Genomic DNA, 14,493 nt, shown 5'->3' on the forward strand with positions numbered 1-14,493 from the left:
GAGGCAGGTGGGGCTGGCAGGTGGGGGCATGGAGGCCCACAGACGGTGCTGGCTTCTTGCTGGGACAGTGGGAGTCCCGACTCCTGGACTCAGTGGCTGGGGACTGTGGCAGGCCTTGACCTTCCTCCCCTAAGGCCACTGCGGTCTTGGGTCCCCAGAGAAAACCCAGAGCGAGTCAGAGTACGCAGTAAATATTTATGATCAACCAGAAAACAAAAACACAACAGGAAACCGCATCACTGGACGGTACGGACTGGGTGGAGAGCTTGGAGGAGCGGCAGGGGCTACTCAGCCGCGCGCTGCCCCATCTTTTGGCAATAAATAAAGCTTGGGAAACTTGAAACCGTGCCGCCTGGGCTGTCCCCTTCGTGTCTCAACACCGGCGGGCCACATGCGGAGGGCGGGGCGCGGGGCGCGGCCGCGGGCGGTTATTGCTCCAGTGGGAGGGCGCGCGCCGCAGTGAGGTAAACGGCTCCGGCGGGCGGCAACTCGCGCGTGCGCCCGGCCTGCAGCGGCCCCAGCCTGAGCTCGCGGCCCTCTCGCACCTGCCTTAGGCCGCAGACCCTCCGCCCTTCGGGGCCCAGGGTCGCTGGGGGTTGCTCGGTAGCCGAAGAGAACCTCTCCTCCCACCACGCGAGCCTCGCCCCTCGGGATGCCTCGCGACCCACCAAGCGCCCAGGAGGGGCGGCGCGCGCGCGCCCGGGACGGCGGGACACGTCGGGCTGCGCGGGAGCGAAGGGCCCCCGAACCCGCGCTGGGGCTTCGCGCCTGAGCTCGGTCCCGCGCGGCGCCGAAAAAGCTGCCGAGAGGTGGGCTCGGGGCACGGGGCTTAGGCTGGACTATGGTCGGGGGACGTAGGGGCCGCGGCGACGACCAGCGTTGGGGCCGCGGCGACCGGCTCGGCGAGGCGCGGCGGGAAGAGTCTCTCGTCGAGGCTGGCCGCCAGCTTGTCCAGCAGCGCCCCCGCGGGCTCGACACACAGGCCTGAGCCTGGGCAGCCCCCGCCGGGCTCCTCCTCGATGACTGGGATGGCCGGGTCGTCGCCAGCGCTGGCTAGCGCGCGGCCGTCGGGCGGGCAGTCGACGCTGTCGCCCCGGCGCAAGGGCGCACGCGCGGGCCGGGGCGCGCTGGGGGCCGGGACCGCGCGTGCGCCGCCAGGGTCGCTGTGCTGCCGGCCGCGCTGCCACTGCTTGCGTGCGTGCGGGTGCGCGCGTGCGCGGTGGCGCGCGGCGGCCGGTGTGTCGTCGAAGTGCGGGTCGTGGCGCAGGAACTCGTGGAAGAGCGCGTCTGTCTTCTCGTCGATGCTATAGTCGCGCCGCGGACGGCGTGGCCAGGCGCGCGGGCTGCGCGGTGGGGCGGGAGTGGCGGGCGGTTCGGCGGCGTCGTCACCCGCGCCGCGGCCCTCGATGCTGGCATAGCCGCTGTCCATCTGCAGCAGCCGGCGTGCCTCACCGTCTTTGGGTCGCGGCGCGGGAGGCGAGGGAGGTGGGAAGGCCGGGGGCGCGCCGCCGGACCCCGAGCTGTCGCCGCTGCGCACCGAATCGCGATCGTTGCCGCTGCTGCTGTGGTCTGACGCAGCGGCCGCGTGTAGCTCCAGGGAGGCGCGCAGGCTCCACAGGTCGCGGTAGCTGGCCTGGGTCTGCTCGGGGTCTGGCTCCAGCTGCTGCTGTTGCTGCTGCAGCTGATGCTGCTGCTGCAGTCCCGCACCAGCGTCGTGCTCTGGGGGCGATTCGGGGCTCGCTCCTCCCACCGCCTGGGCTGCCTCTAGCCTGCAAGTCAAGCCGCAGCCGTCAGAGCCCACCAGCTGTACCCCTCCCTGCCGGCCACCCGCGTCTGAGTCAGGGAGGGTGGGCACAGAGGTACCCTGGGGACTGGGCTGCTTGCCAACCCAGGAGCCAGTGTATACCCCCGGCAACTCCTGAGGCTGCAGTCAGGCCACCGCAAGAGTTACATTCCTCCTGGATCCCTCTTCCTAGCCTCTTGGTGGAAGTGGGGGCCACAGGAGATGAACCAGACCACAAGGAGTCCAGCCTGATCTCTATTCCTTAGTGGGTCACCTCACTCACCCATCATATAGGATCAGAAGGGTGATGCACAAGAGGTAAGGGACACCTGCTTGCACAGGAGTGACTCAAGCTTGGAAGACTGCACTTCCAGGGTCCCATTCCCACATCCTCCTGCTTTGGGCATGGGCTTCAGGACAGTTGCCTTGGGGTTGGGGGTGGGGGAAGTTGCTGGAGAAAGAGGTTGAAATGGTTTCTGAAAAAGGACTGTGGGTCGCTCGGGAGCCTGGGCAGGTGGGAGAGGGCCCAGGACCAAAAAGCCCTTTGGGCCTACGATCCCACTGGGAAATGGCAGCACCAGGGTGGACAGAAGCCCATGGTAGCCCTGCTTGGGCAGGTGTCCCATCTTGGGGACCCTGGGGCCATCATCCAGGGCCATGCCCACCCGCCTGCCCTTACCCAGTCTTTCCCTACTTCCCTCCTCCTCCGATCCTCGCTGGAGAAGAAGCCCCTGCAAGGCTGCCAGGGAGCTGCGAGTGGGAGTCCACAGGGCCAGGAGGGAGCTCCCTGAGCCACCTAGGGGGATGGAGTAGGGCAGGGGCCCACAGGTCCACCCCTAGCACCTCTACCTATTGAAAAATACCTGCCGAGAGCGGGGGGCGGGCTGGTGGGGCTGGCCAGAAAGGGGCAGGGGGGTGGGAAGGCCACGGCGTCGCCAGCGCGGGCAATGTACTGGATGAAGTCTGAATGGGGGGTGTCGCCTTCCTGCTCCATGCTCTCGCTGGCTGCTCGCTGCCGCTGGAAGTGGTGCCGCTTGGGGGAACCTATGCAGGGAAGGGATGATCAGCCCGTTTGTGCCTGTGTCCCCCATGCCCATATCAGACCCCAGCTGGCAGCTTCCAGGCTTCAGGGTGAGGGCAGTGGGTCCCAGGATATGTGCCCGCTGAAGTACAGGTGAGGAAACTGAGGCAGAGGTGAGGAAGATCAAGACCAAAAAGCAGGCAGGATGTAAAGGTCTCAAGTAGAAGTAGTTCCCCCAGAGCAGCCTGGCCAGATGGGTGTGGCTAGGTGCAAGGACACCCAGTGGCAGGCACAGCCCAGCTCAAAGTGCAGCAGTGGAAGGTGGGGGAGTCAGGGACAGGCTGGTGGGAGGCCAGGGCAGAGGCTGCACCCTGGCCTGGGGAGTTCCAGGGGACTGCTCCACCCTCACCCAGGCCGGGCTCAGCGTGGGATGAGGAGGAGAGGGCAGCCACCCAGCAAACAGTCCTGGCTGCCTTTGCAACACCCCAGATCCATCTCAAAATGTGTTCTCAGCGGAAACAGGGAGCCCGAGGGCCTTCGCCTTCCCGATGCCTGGCCAGAAGCTGCCTGGTGGGTCCGGTGAACGGACTTGCCCAGCCAGGTCTCCACACTGTCACCCAGCCACGCCTTCCTGTTCTTGCTACAGGCAGCCTCTTGGGACCAGGGCTCCTGACACCTCATCCTGAAAGGGCAGCAGGCACCCAGGCCTGACTGGTCTGAACCCTCTGAGCTGCCGTCCCCCACTGAGGCCTCCTGGGCAGGGATGGTTAAAAAACAATTAGAGCACCTCTTCCCCCACAGCCCTGTACACCACCTGTATCTCGGGTGCTGCCCACAAGCCTAATCAACCCTCCACTTGTCTGTATACGTGAAGTTTTACCGGCACCCTCCTTCAGTACACGTCCTCTGTGGCTGCTTCCTAGCTACAGTAGCAGCTAAGTAATTGTGACAAGACTAGCTGGCCATGAAACACAAAGACTGCCGCCCAGGACCTCACAGAAAACACTGGCTGATCCTGACCTAGTCCAGTCACCTTGCTCCCTACCACAGGAGTCAGGGTCCCTCCAAGGGAAAGGACTCTGCTGAGGGAGGAGTCCCTGGAGAAGACCCCTCCAAAAGCACAGCAGTTCCTCCGTGTGAGAGCTGGGGCGTGCAAGGAGGGATGCTGGGCAGAGGTCTACCCTAGAACTTCCAGCCTGGAACTTCAGTGCTAGGTGGACTGTGTCCCCGGAGGGCAGCTAGCTGGGGTGCAGGGAACACACTGGGACTGCGAAAGCCCCTCTACAGCAAGCTAAGCCTTAGGACCTCCTGGCCAGCTGCAAGAACAGGCAAGGTAGCCTGATGCAGAACTGCTGTGTATACTGGCCCCCAACATCAGAGCTGAGGGCATGGAGCTGCGGTGGTACAGGGACCAGCTCAGCCCAGCTGTGCTCGTGCACAGGGATGGGGAGGACGTACACCAAGAGCAGATGGTGGAGTATCAGGGGAGGATGAGCTTTGTGAGTGACCACCTGGACAGGGGCGAGGCCCTGGCCCACAATGCTGAGGGCTCAGCCAGGCGGTACGGCCCTCCTTGGTGCAGAGCCTTCTGTGCCACGCCTGCCCACCAATGCCATAGCTCCTGGGCCTTGATGCCCACCAGGAACCGAGGCTTACCTCTTGTGTCCAGACTGGATGCTCGCTGGCTGGCCTCCAGCTTCCATTTCTTGACCTTGAAGTAGGGGCTAGCTCCATCCAGACTGGCATGGCGGCGCAGGCGGGTGAAGAACTGCAGCATGGCACCTGCCCCAGAGCCTGCACCTGCCTCCCCAGGCTCTGCTGCGGGCCCGGGCCCGGGCCCGGGCCCGGGCCCGAGCCCAGGCCCGCCAGCCTTGGCACTCCGAAGACCCATGTCCAGCTAGGAGGGAAAAGGGATAGCTCTCAGGGACAGTTCCCGCCTCTTGGTCCCACATTTTAGCCCCTGCCAAATGCAGAGTGTCCCAACACCCCAGACCCACCAGGTGGAGAGGTGGAACCTGCCTGGAGCTGTAGGACAGGGCCCTCGGTGGGCTGTGGCCTGCGGCCTCCTCCCTCAGACCCTGCCTCCCTCAGGCCAGCTCTGCCCCTGCCCAGGTAAAGACCTCATACACAGGGATTTCTGAGGGTGCCTGTCTAGGAGCCCTCTTCCCAGGTTGGGGTGGTTGGCCACACCCTCTCCCAACACCTGGGCATTCCTCCTGGGTGTGAGAACCATTCAAGGCAAGGAAGGCCATGGCAGGTGGAAGGCCACAGGCTGGTCTGTCCAAGGGACAATGGGGAAGGGCAGGAGCCCCGTTCTCTGGGCACTCTGGGAAAACACAGGAGAGCCCCTACCGAGGCGCCTTCCCCTGAGTCGCTGGATGCTGAGGGGCTGATCTCCGCAAAGTCGGCAGCGCCCGCGGCCGAGTTGTAGGGGTCACCTGGCAGGGCGGAGCTGGGGCCCACAGAGCGGCCAGTGAGGGCCTTCCCCGGGGGCTGTGGGACAGAGCCAGGTGGGGAGGAAGCAGTGACAGGTCAAAGAGCACAGGTGGCGAGCACAGGGCCTGAGACTCAGCCTCACGGTCGCCAGCCACCCCAGTAGGCCTCTCACCAACCTCAGGGCTGACCGGGAGCCCCGTGGCAGCCAGGCCCTTTGCCCATCCTTAGAGCAGGGACTGGGAGGCCCCAGAGCAGCCGCCCCGACCCCCACTGAGCACTGGGGCTGGCTGCCACCCCTCCCTCACCTGGAATATGGCCAGGCTGTCCTTAGGAGTGGTGGCTGGGTGGGGGGTAGTAGCCACGCTGGCCTCGCCAGAGTCACACTCATGTATGGTGACGATCTTGAGGGGTGGCAGGTGCAGATGGGTGAGCCGGGCATTCTTGAGGTGATGGAAGTCCCCCTCCGTCAGGGTGTACCTGCGAGGAGCACCCACCAGGCCCCATGCTGCATGCTGCTGGCCCCACAGGCAGGAGGCCCTTGCCCTCAGCTCCGCCGCCGGACTCGAAGGCCCTCCCTGGACTGCAGCCCCGTGCCAGGCCCTCACCTGCGGCCCTTATCCTGTGCCTTCCGGCTCTGTTCAAAAAGGGCAGCCTCGTTGAAGGAGACCCTGCGGCCTGTGCAGCTGGTGGACAGGAAGCGCTCCGTCTCCACATCCTGGCCCTCGGGGTCCTCCCCCCTGAAGTCAGGGTCTGCGAGGAGAGCCAAAGAGGGTGGGCCCCGGGTGGGCCAGGCTTCATCCTGGGTGGGCCTCCAGGCAGGGTGGGACAGGAAGGGGCGCAGGGTGGAGTGACCGAAGGACAGGGTGGGCCGGGGAGGCGGGCCGGGCGGGCACTCGCTCATCCGCTCACACACTCACTCGCTCAGCACGCGTGTGCGCACCTACGCCTGGGCGTTAAGGAAACAGAGATGAGTCGGAATCGAGCTGCGCCCAGTCTGGTGGGGGAGACAGACAGACACAGACGGTCAGGCGGCCCGAGGGGGCAGGCAGTGGCTGAGGGGCGGGCAGGCAGGTGGGTGGGCAGACAGACAAATGGATTGAGGTGGTGGGGTGGAGGGAGAGGAGGGGAGGGGTGGGGTGGGCGGGCCCCTCACCTTGGGCAGGGTGGGTGCTATTGTCCAGGTAGGTGGTGGTGGTCTTTTCTGCTTCCTCCATGGCCCTGGGGAAGGAGGGCGGGGACGTGGAGTGGAGGACTGCCCACCCCAGGCCCCACGCTTGTCGGCCTCACTGCCACACGTAAGCCGGCTCCCAGCGTACCTGTTGAAGCGTTGGTGGACTTCCCAGCAGCGCTTGCACAAGAGCAGGACACCGGACAAGACCACCAGTGTGCCCCCGACAAACAGCGACATGACCACTACCAGCAGTACGTAGTTGTCCAGTATGGGGTCTGGCGTAGCCTGCTGGTGTGTAGAGGTGAGCGTCAGGGTCCCACCACTGGGCTGACATCCCGTCCACCCCACACCCCCAGGTCACCCACCGTGGGATGAGTGGTGGTATTGTCCCACGATGTCGTCAGAGCAGCCGTGGCAGTGGTGGCCGCGGCTGTGGCCATGGTGGCCGTAGGCTGCATTGTGAAGGCTGGGGGCAGGGGGACAGGGCCTGCTCAGCTCCAGCCCCATGGCCACTTCCCACCAGAGCTGCTGGAAATAGGCCCCCTTTTCCCTCCCAGGAGCCGAAGCCCACACAGGCCAGTGACTCACAGGCAGGCAGCAGAGCCCTGCAGCAGCCACGACCTGCTCTGACCAGTGCTGGGTGGGCCCAGTGGGGAACATCTCTAGGAACCTCCATTTGGTCATCTTTGCCTCTTGGGAGGTGGGAGTGCATGCGTGTATCACAACAGCCTCCCCAGGGAATGTCCTCCCTCCAAGGCAGGGCAGGCCAGGCCTGCGCCCTGCCAGGAAAGGAAAAGCGCCCCTCAAGATGTGGAGAAGGTGAGGCCATGGAGCACACACACAGGAGAGACCCCCGGCACTGCTCCAGCCTGGGCGGGTGCAGATGGGACAGAAAACGTGAAGCGGCCCTCTGGGGGCACGGGATGGCTGCGCCCATGACCCCAAGTCACGAATCCAGAGGTAAAGGTCCCCACTGCCCACGCTGGTGGGAATGGAGAGGACAAAGGAGGCGCATCTGCTCCTGCCCTGAGAATCTCGTTCCCATGGCGACCGCGCGCAGGCCGAGCTGGGGGGGGGGCGGGTTGCCAGGCAGAGAGAGGGCGGGGAGGGGGCACGGGGGAGGAGGCCGCCTGCAGGGGCGCCCCAGTCGCGGCGGCAAGATGGCTGCGCCACCAGCCAGCCCTTGCAGATGCCAGCCCAGTGGGCCGGCCGCCGTGACTGCGCGAGCTTGGGGGAAACTGAGGCTTCGGATGCTCAGCACTTGGGAAGGGGCTGCCTGGAAATTGCACCTGACCCTGCCCGGGGCTGGAAGGACCCTGGAAGCTCAGGGACCAGGCTCGTTCCCGACTCCACACAGCACGCGCGAACCCCTTTCCCAAAGAAGAGCGCGCAGGCTCCGGGTGTCGCTAGCCACTTTCGGGCTCTGACACCCCGGGACCGCAGAGAAAGCAAGGTGCCGGGTTAGGCCAGGGTCCTCAGTGCCCACCCCCGTCGTAGGCTAGAATGGGGATCGCCTATTGGGGGGAGGGGGCGCATATGTAGGTCGGGAAATGAGTTCAGGCTGGAGAAGATGGGGCAGAGGGAAGGGATGGTGACGGGCGGAGACACGGAAGATGGCTGCAGGCCGAGAGCAGGAGATGGGCTGGGGGCATGAGAGCTCTGGGCAGAGGTCCCCACGGGCGGTGACCGGCGACCCCGAGCCCGCCGGGGTTAGATGGCAGAGAAACTGACTCCAGGCTAAGCCAGGAGGCCAAGGTACCATCGCCGTCACCCCACCTCACCCGGGGAAACTGAGCCAGGGAAACGGCGTGGGCGGGGTCCCTCTCCGGGTCGCCAGACGACGGGGTGGGGTGCGGAGCGGCGCTGGCCGCCTCCAGGCCCAACCCGCAAATCCGCGCCCTCCCACCCGTCAGGCGCAATCATGCGGGAAAGGCGGGTGGTCTGGAGCCCCGGGCGCGCCCCGATGCCGGTCGCCATCCCCGGCCGCGCGCGCGACCCGCCCGCCCCTGCCCGCCCCGGCCCGGCGCGCCTACCTCAGCGCCGGGGCGTGCGGCCCATGGGCTGCGGGCGGCGGGCGGGCGGCGGCTGAGCGGCGCTCCCGGCTGGCTCCTGCACCTGGTGGCCGCGGAACAGGCGGAGAATTTATGAATGGAGAGCGCGGCGCGCGGGGGAGGCCGGCGCAAGAGGAGGGGCCGTGCACGTGATCGCGTTGGCGGCGCTCCCGCTCCGGCCCACTCGGTACGCCCGGTGCAGCCGTGTCCCCAACCGACCGCCCCCGCCGCTCTGGCCGCGGCGTCTGGCTCGCTCCGCGCCGGCCACCGCCTCCCTTTCCCTTCCGGCGGGGGCGGGGGGCGGAGCCTGCGCTCTCGTCCCCAGCCCCCAACCCCCAACCCCCAGTGCAGCCGCCTCTTCCCGCAGAGGCCGACTCCCAGCCCCGCTGTACTACTCACCTACCTTGGGTCCTGGGGTGTCCAGGGACACAGCGCCAGCACGGAGGCCTGGGGTGCACAACTCCCCAAAGCCCAGGTCCCAAGGCGCAAAGCCAGAGGACTTGAGGTGCACATCACCCCCCCCAAACCCCGCCCCGTGCACACGACTCCTCCTAGTCTAACCCAGGATAGCCCAAGGCGGTGGCCAGGGAGTCCTGCGGTGCACGAACAGACCATCTTGCTCCTCCCTTGGGAATATGGAAGGCACACAGGTCCCCCAGTACTAGCCAGGGAATCTAGGTATGCTTCTCTCACCAGTTTCCCCTGTGCAGGCTCCCTGTGGGCACTGTCAAGAGCGTGCCATAGTTGCTCACAGTTGAACTGAGTTCCCCAAACTGTACCAAGGCCTGCTCCTTTTTCTGCACACCAGCAGAAAACCCACTTTTTTCTTTTGGGCTGGGGATCAAAACCAAGGCCTCTACCATGTTAATTGCATGCTCTACCAACGGGGAGACAACCTGGAAGCCCCAACAGCCAAACTTCAAAGCTGCCCCTCCCCCTCCATTCTTCCTTTCAGACATACGTGCCTGATCTCTTTAGTTGTTCAGTCCACCAAACCTGCTACCAGCCTGCCTGGTCAGGTGGAATTTCATCCCAGTCCACCCAAGCCTGCCCTCCACACCTTTACATCTCTCATCCAAAGAAAGCTTATACTGAAATGTGGCAGGCCCTGTTCAACTTCAGAGCTTCAGCACTTGCAAGCAAGCGCCCCACATGGATGACTTCTTGAAAGATTCACACTCTGCCCTGCCCGCCCCCCCACTCCCCCTTCAGTTTTTCCAAATGTCAGTTTCAGGACACAGCCCTTGGCTACTTCTGTTGATAACAGCTGCCACACACACTCCGGACCCCTTGCTCCATCTAGTAGTCAAGTACCCTATTTGCTCTTGTGCATTGTCTCCCACCTGACCCTAGGAGCTCCAGGGACAGAACAACTTTCTGGCTGTGTCCCAGGCTCAGCACAGGGCAGGTACACAAGGGGTAATGGGCATGCTCTTGTTGAGTTGCAGCCAAGTGAAAAATTGCCAAGACCCCATGGGCAAAGGCTTGCAAACAGGTGAAGTATGTTTGCAGAAGATGGAGCAAGGAGACCACGGTGTGGGTCCCGGCAGGGGAAGGACATGGTCAGGTTCAAATTTTCAAACAGAATCTTCGGGCATCTGTGGTGAGACAAAGAGGAGGCTTGGGCAATGCGGGTCAGGGATGGTGGTCAACTGGGTGGGCAGGACAAGACAGGGTGGAATTCCCAATTCATCCCAGGTTTGGGTCCCGATAATGGTGCCACCTTCACCCGTAGACCACCATGAATGCCGACTGGAGACAGGTAGTCATCCTGTCAGGTTTAAGGAGCCCATTAAATCTCCCTGTTTTATGAAGTAGCTAGTAGCTTATGAAAACCCAGGTCCAGGATACTTAAGAAGTGCACTTAGGGAAGACAGTTTAAAGCTTCATGCTGCACCCTCCTCCCAGGGTCAGATTGTCTGGGTCATGTGGATTGATGCCTCTAGTGTCCCTCACGGTGCTGGCCTAGGGTTTTCGACGTGTCCAGCTGGGCAGATTAAGTCCAGGGCCGCAGGTCACCCCAGGGCTTGACCCTGGCATGAGCGAGGGCGTAGGTTCTAGGGTGCGGGGAGCCACTGAAGGTGTTAGTTGCAGGGTCTCACTGTAGCGTGGCTAGGCCACCAGTCCCAGATCCCAGTCCAGGCGTGACCAGGACCCTCCCCTGCTTCCTATGCCCCTGAGGTTCAGCCCTTCGCCCCTTAGACACCACCCTCCTGAGCGTGAGTCCCACCAGGCTATAGCCCGGAACTCGCGTTTTCTGGGAGCTCCAGCGGGTGGGGGCCGAAGACCTGCGTGAGTGCGGGGGCGGGGCGGTGACGTCATGGCCCCAAGCGAGGCTGCGCGGCACACGGCTGACGTCAGCGGGGCACCGAGCTACCGGCGCACGCGCTCTTGCGTCAGCGGCACGCGGGGGCGGGGGCGGGGGCGGGGGCCGGGCGAGAGAGGCTAGCATATCGCTGGTCGCAGGGCGCCCTCTGTGGACGTCCCTGCGCCCGGCCGCAGCCGCCGCCGCCGCGACCCTGCTGGGCTGCCGTTCCCTGGGACCTGTACTCCTTGCACAGATGGGGGCTTCGCGACTGCCCAGTCTCTTACTCGGCTTGCAATATGGATATATTTTTAGTGCATTGTGGTTATACATATGCAGTACGTGTTTGTTTCAGCTCTTGCCATCGCCTGACAGACACATTTGCCTACTTATGACGTCAGTGCCTGTTGAACGCCCCCTTCCCCACCGCAGAGCGCGACTCTTGTTTCCCAGACGTCTCTGCAGCGAGCGTCCTCTCAGCAATCTTGGTGCTGAACTGTCCCTTCCTCCGCGCAGTGAGAACAGTTTCATCGCACCCGTTGCCTCTCGCTGCAAGGAAACCACAGCCCCCAGCATGCATCGCGTCCGGGCGGTGACGTCCCATCAGCGTCGTGGAGCGCAGGCCGCTGGGAGTCGTAGTGTGCGCGTGCGCATTCGTCGGAACTGCTGCTCCCAGAAACCGCTGCGTGTCGTCCTCTCGCCCTCCAGGCCGCCGCCGCCGCCCAAGTCCGCTGTCCGCCGCCGCCGCCATGCTTTCCGCCACTCTGCTCCGCCGCGCGGGCCTGGGCCGCCTCGTGCGCCAGGCGCGCGCCTACGCTGAGGCTGCCGCCGCCCCGGCCCCCGCCGCCGGCCCCGGCCAGATGTCCTTCACCTTCGCCTCCCCGACGCAGGTCCGGATCCCGCGCCCTCACCGTTGGACCCGGCACCTGCGCTCCCAGCCCCAGGGCTCCGACCGCCTTCCCGGGCCGCGTGCCTACCCAACTCCTGAGCGGCCGGGAGACCGAGGGTGCCCTCGCTCGCGGGGTCGCACTCCTGTCCTGCTCCTCGGGCGCCCCAGCTTCCTTCCTTTCCTCTCTCTACAGCCCTCCCCGCCCTCTCCCCTCCCCTCCGGTCCATGTCCATGACCAGTTCCTCACCTCCAGGCCTCCAACCGGTGGCCGACCTTTTCCCTGGACCCGGACTTAGGTCCCCTGGCCGTGGCGTCCCGAGGCCGAGCCCTCCCCACCCTCGGAGCCGGCAGGGTGGCTTCACTCTTGGCGCTCTCGCTGTGGTTCTGAATCTGAGCCCCGACCCCCTTCTGGGGTTAATGCTCCTCTCATTGGGCAGGTCGCTGGACCTCCCCCTGCACCTTGGCTCCCCTCAACCCCAGCTCCCAGGCCTTCTCCCGAAACTGAGTTAGAAGGGTTAGTTCTAAGAGTCTAAGAGTTACTCCTTGTGTCCAGCCCTCCCCTGGAAACCCTTCTGGGGGCCCCCTCCTGCTGCAGCTTGTGTCCTGGCTTCTCCCTGGGGAAGGACCCGGGTGCTTCCCAGTCGCAGACAGCCCTACTTGCAGATGAGCAAGGTGCTCCAAGACCACGGGTGGCAGGGGCAGTCTCTGTGACCTCTTCAGGGCCCAGTCTTTCTAGGATGCATTTCACAGCAGTAAAGGCCAGGTATCTGGTGACTCCTGGGGATAATCAACTGCCACATGCTTGCCCGTGTTGTCCTCTCCAGGTGTTCTTCAATGGTGCCAATGTCCGGCAGGTGGATGTGCCCACACTGACTGGAGCTTTTGGTATACTGGCAGCCCATGTGCCCACTCTGCAGGTCCTACGGCCAGGGCTGGTTGTGGTCCATGCAGAAGATGGCAGCACCACTAAATACTTTGGTTAGTCTCTGGGGGCACTGGGTAGAGGCTTCAGGTCTCCATTGGGTTGCGTCTGTCTTAGCTGAGACTAAGAAAAGCAAAGTTTTGTGGGTTTGTGTGTCATGGGGGTGGGCACTGTTGTGATTCTCCACGATGCAGCAGGAAGCAGACTCAACTCTGAACTAGTCCTGTTCCTCTGGGTGGGTGGGGGTGGAGGTGTGTGAACAGATGCTGGAAGAGGACAACTGTGTTGGGAGGGGTGGTCACCTTAGGGGAGGAAAAAAGTATTTGCGTAGGAAGGAGTTGAGTCTGAGAAAGCCTTTCCCCAGTACCAGTTTTCTCCATGAGAACTGGGATTTGAAGCCAGAAGCAACACTTGATGTGATCCCCTGACCCATGCTCAGCCAGTGGGCTGGTGGACTCAAGGGAGGGTCTCAGTTTACCTGCAGAATTCTCTGGTGTCTCTGTGGTGTCAAGGGTGTCCTTGGGTCTGTCTCCCGCCTCCTTGGGGTAGTTCTTCCTCTTCAGCCACCTGGTGTGCTGGGCTCTGGGACTAGTCCCACGGGACCATCTGGGCTAGCAGCTGTTGGCACGCTCGGGATGAGACTTGGGTGTGTGTCTGGACATGGTGGACTCAGGCCTTCCCTCCCACCCCTCACCCACCCTCCAGTGAGCAGCGGTTCCATCACAGTTAATGCTGACTCCTCAGTGCAGTTACTGGCTGAAGAAGCTGTGACACTGGACATGCTGGACCTGGGAGTGAGTATGAGGGGGAAGGTGGGAGCTGTCCAAGGGTTCCTTGGCTGCTGGGGAGGGAGCTCAGTGGAAGGGCAGGTGCTGGACTGGTGTCCTGGCTCATCTGTCATCCCCTACCCATGTCCTGCAGGCCGCCAGGGCCAACCTGGAGAAGGCCCAGTCGGAGCTGTCAGGGGCAGCAGACGAGGCCGCTCGGGCAGAGATCCAGATCCGCATCGAGGCCAATGAGGCCCTGTTGAAGGCCCTGGAGTAGGTGGTGCATGCCCTTCAGTGCAGGGAGATTGAGGTCGGGTCATTCACCTCTGCTGGGGAACTCGCTGAGGCCACCAGGGGGTGCTGTGAGCTCACTTACTCTGCTCAGGCTCTCAGGTCTGGCCCTCAGTTTACACGTGTACTAGGGCTATGCAGCCCTCAGCAGCTCTGGCAGGCCTGATGTGGGGTCTGTAACCCTGTAGGGTTCTTCTTGCCACGGTCCCCCATCCTGATGGGTCACCTACCCACCACCCCTGCCCCTGGGAGCCTGAGACCTTGATACTCCCCAGCCACCTCTGCAGAACATTGTCTCCAGCCCCTGCCCACATTAAAGGCCAGGAAGCCTGACTGTGTGCACTGGTTCTGTTCCTCTGCTTGGGGCTGTGGGTCAGGACCCTCCTCACTTCACCCTCATTGTTGTTTGTGGCGCTGTGAAATGCATCTCTGAATCTAAGGAGACTTGAGAACATTGGGTGTTGGGCAACTCAACAAGGGCACAGCCTGCCTGGCTGGATGGGGGTGGGCAAGGTGTTAACCTTCACCCCAAGAGTGTGGGAATGGGCAGAGGTTGCCCACCACAAGTAGGGATGGTGCACAGGGAGGGAAGGAGCTCTTGCAGTCAGGCTGGAGCCACTGGACAGGGTCTCCGTGCCTCTGCCAGTTCTTGGTATTCAGGCCCAGTGCTACGATCGTCAGTGACCCCCAAGCCCTTCCTGCTGCAAGGCCCTGGGAAGAGGTGGGCCCCACCCTGGGCACGCCCAGCTTGTGGGAGGTCACCCTGGCCCGTCAGTACACAGATAGCTCGCTGTGGGTCGCAGCCTTGTGTGAGTGACTGCACCTCACGTCTGAACTTGATAGGGGTTGGGCCTCCT

At 63.8% G+C, this 14,493-nt stretch overlaps 2 protein-coding genes across 13 annotated transcripts; one reads left to right on the top strand and one right to left on the bottom strand.

Annotated features, from left to right (window-relative positions):
- Positions 1–175: 175 nt before the first annotated feature.
- Positions 176–8,969, bottom strand: CBARP (CACN subunit beta associated regulatory protein). 12 transcript variants are annotated; one of them, XM_079114826.1, is made up of 10 exons: positions 8,445–8,969; positions 6,777–6,877; positions 6,557–6,699; positions 6,394–6,458; positions 5,846–5,990; positions 5,546–5,717; positions 5,157–5,297; positions 4,461–4,701; positions 2,647–2,827; positions 176–1,769 (listed from the first exon to the last, which is right to left on the bottom strand). In XM_079114826.1, the coding sequence occupies exons 2-10, from the start codon at positions 6,867–6,869 to the stop codon at positions 830–832; spliced, it is 2,121 nt and encodes a 706-aa protein (XP_078970952.1). In that variant the 5' UTR covers positions 6,870–6,877; positions 8,445–8,969; the 3' UTR covers positions 176–829. The 12 variants fall into 12 exon arrangements, with proteins under 12 accessions (XP_078970952.1, XP_078970953.1, XP_078970950.1 ...); XM_079114827.1 differs by having other exon boundaries at positions 6,557–6,696; positions 8,445–8,968; XM_079114824.1 differs by lacking the exon at positions 8,445–8,969 and adding an exon at positions 7,000–7,356 and having other exon boundaries at positions 6,557–6,696.
- A 2,458-nt stretch (positions 8,970–11,427) lies between these two features.
- ATP5F1D (ATP synthase F1 subunit delta) lies at positions 11,428–13,969 on the top strand. The gene is made up of 4 exons (XM_079114911.1): positions 11,428–11,657; positions 12,481–12,634; positions 13,284–13,372; positions 13,500–13,969. The coding sequence occupies exons 1-4, from the start codon at positions 11,517–11,519 to the stop codon at positions 13,620–13,622; spliced, it is 507 nt and encodes a 168-aa protein (XP_078971037.1). The 5' UTR covers positions 11,428–11,516; the 3' UTR covers positions 13,623–13,969.
- The last annotated feature ends 524 nt before the right edge of the window (positions 13,970–14,493 follow it).

The sequence above is a fragment of the Sciurus vulgaris genome (assembly GCF_902686455.1).
Source record: "Sciurus vulgaris genome assembly, chromosome: 16".
NCBI classification, from domain to species: domain Eukaryota; kingdom Metazoa; phylum Chordata; class Mammalia; order Rodentia; family Sciuridae; genus Sciurus; species Sciurus vulgaris.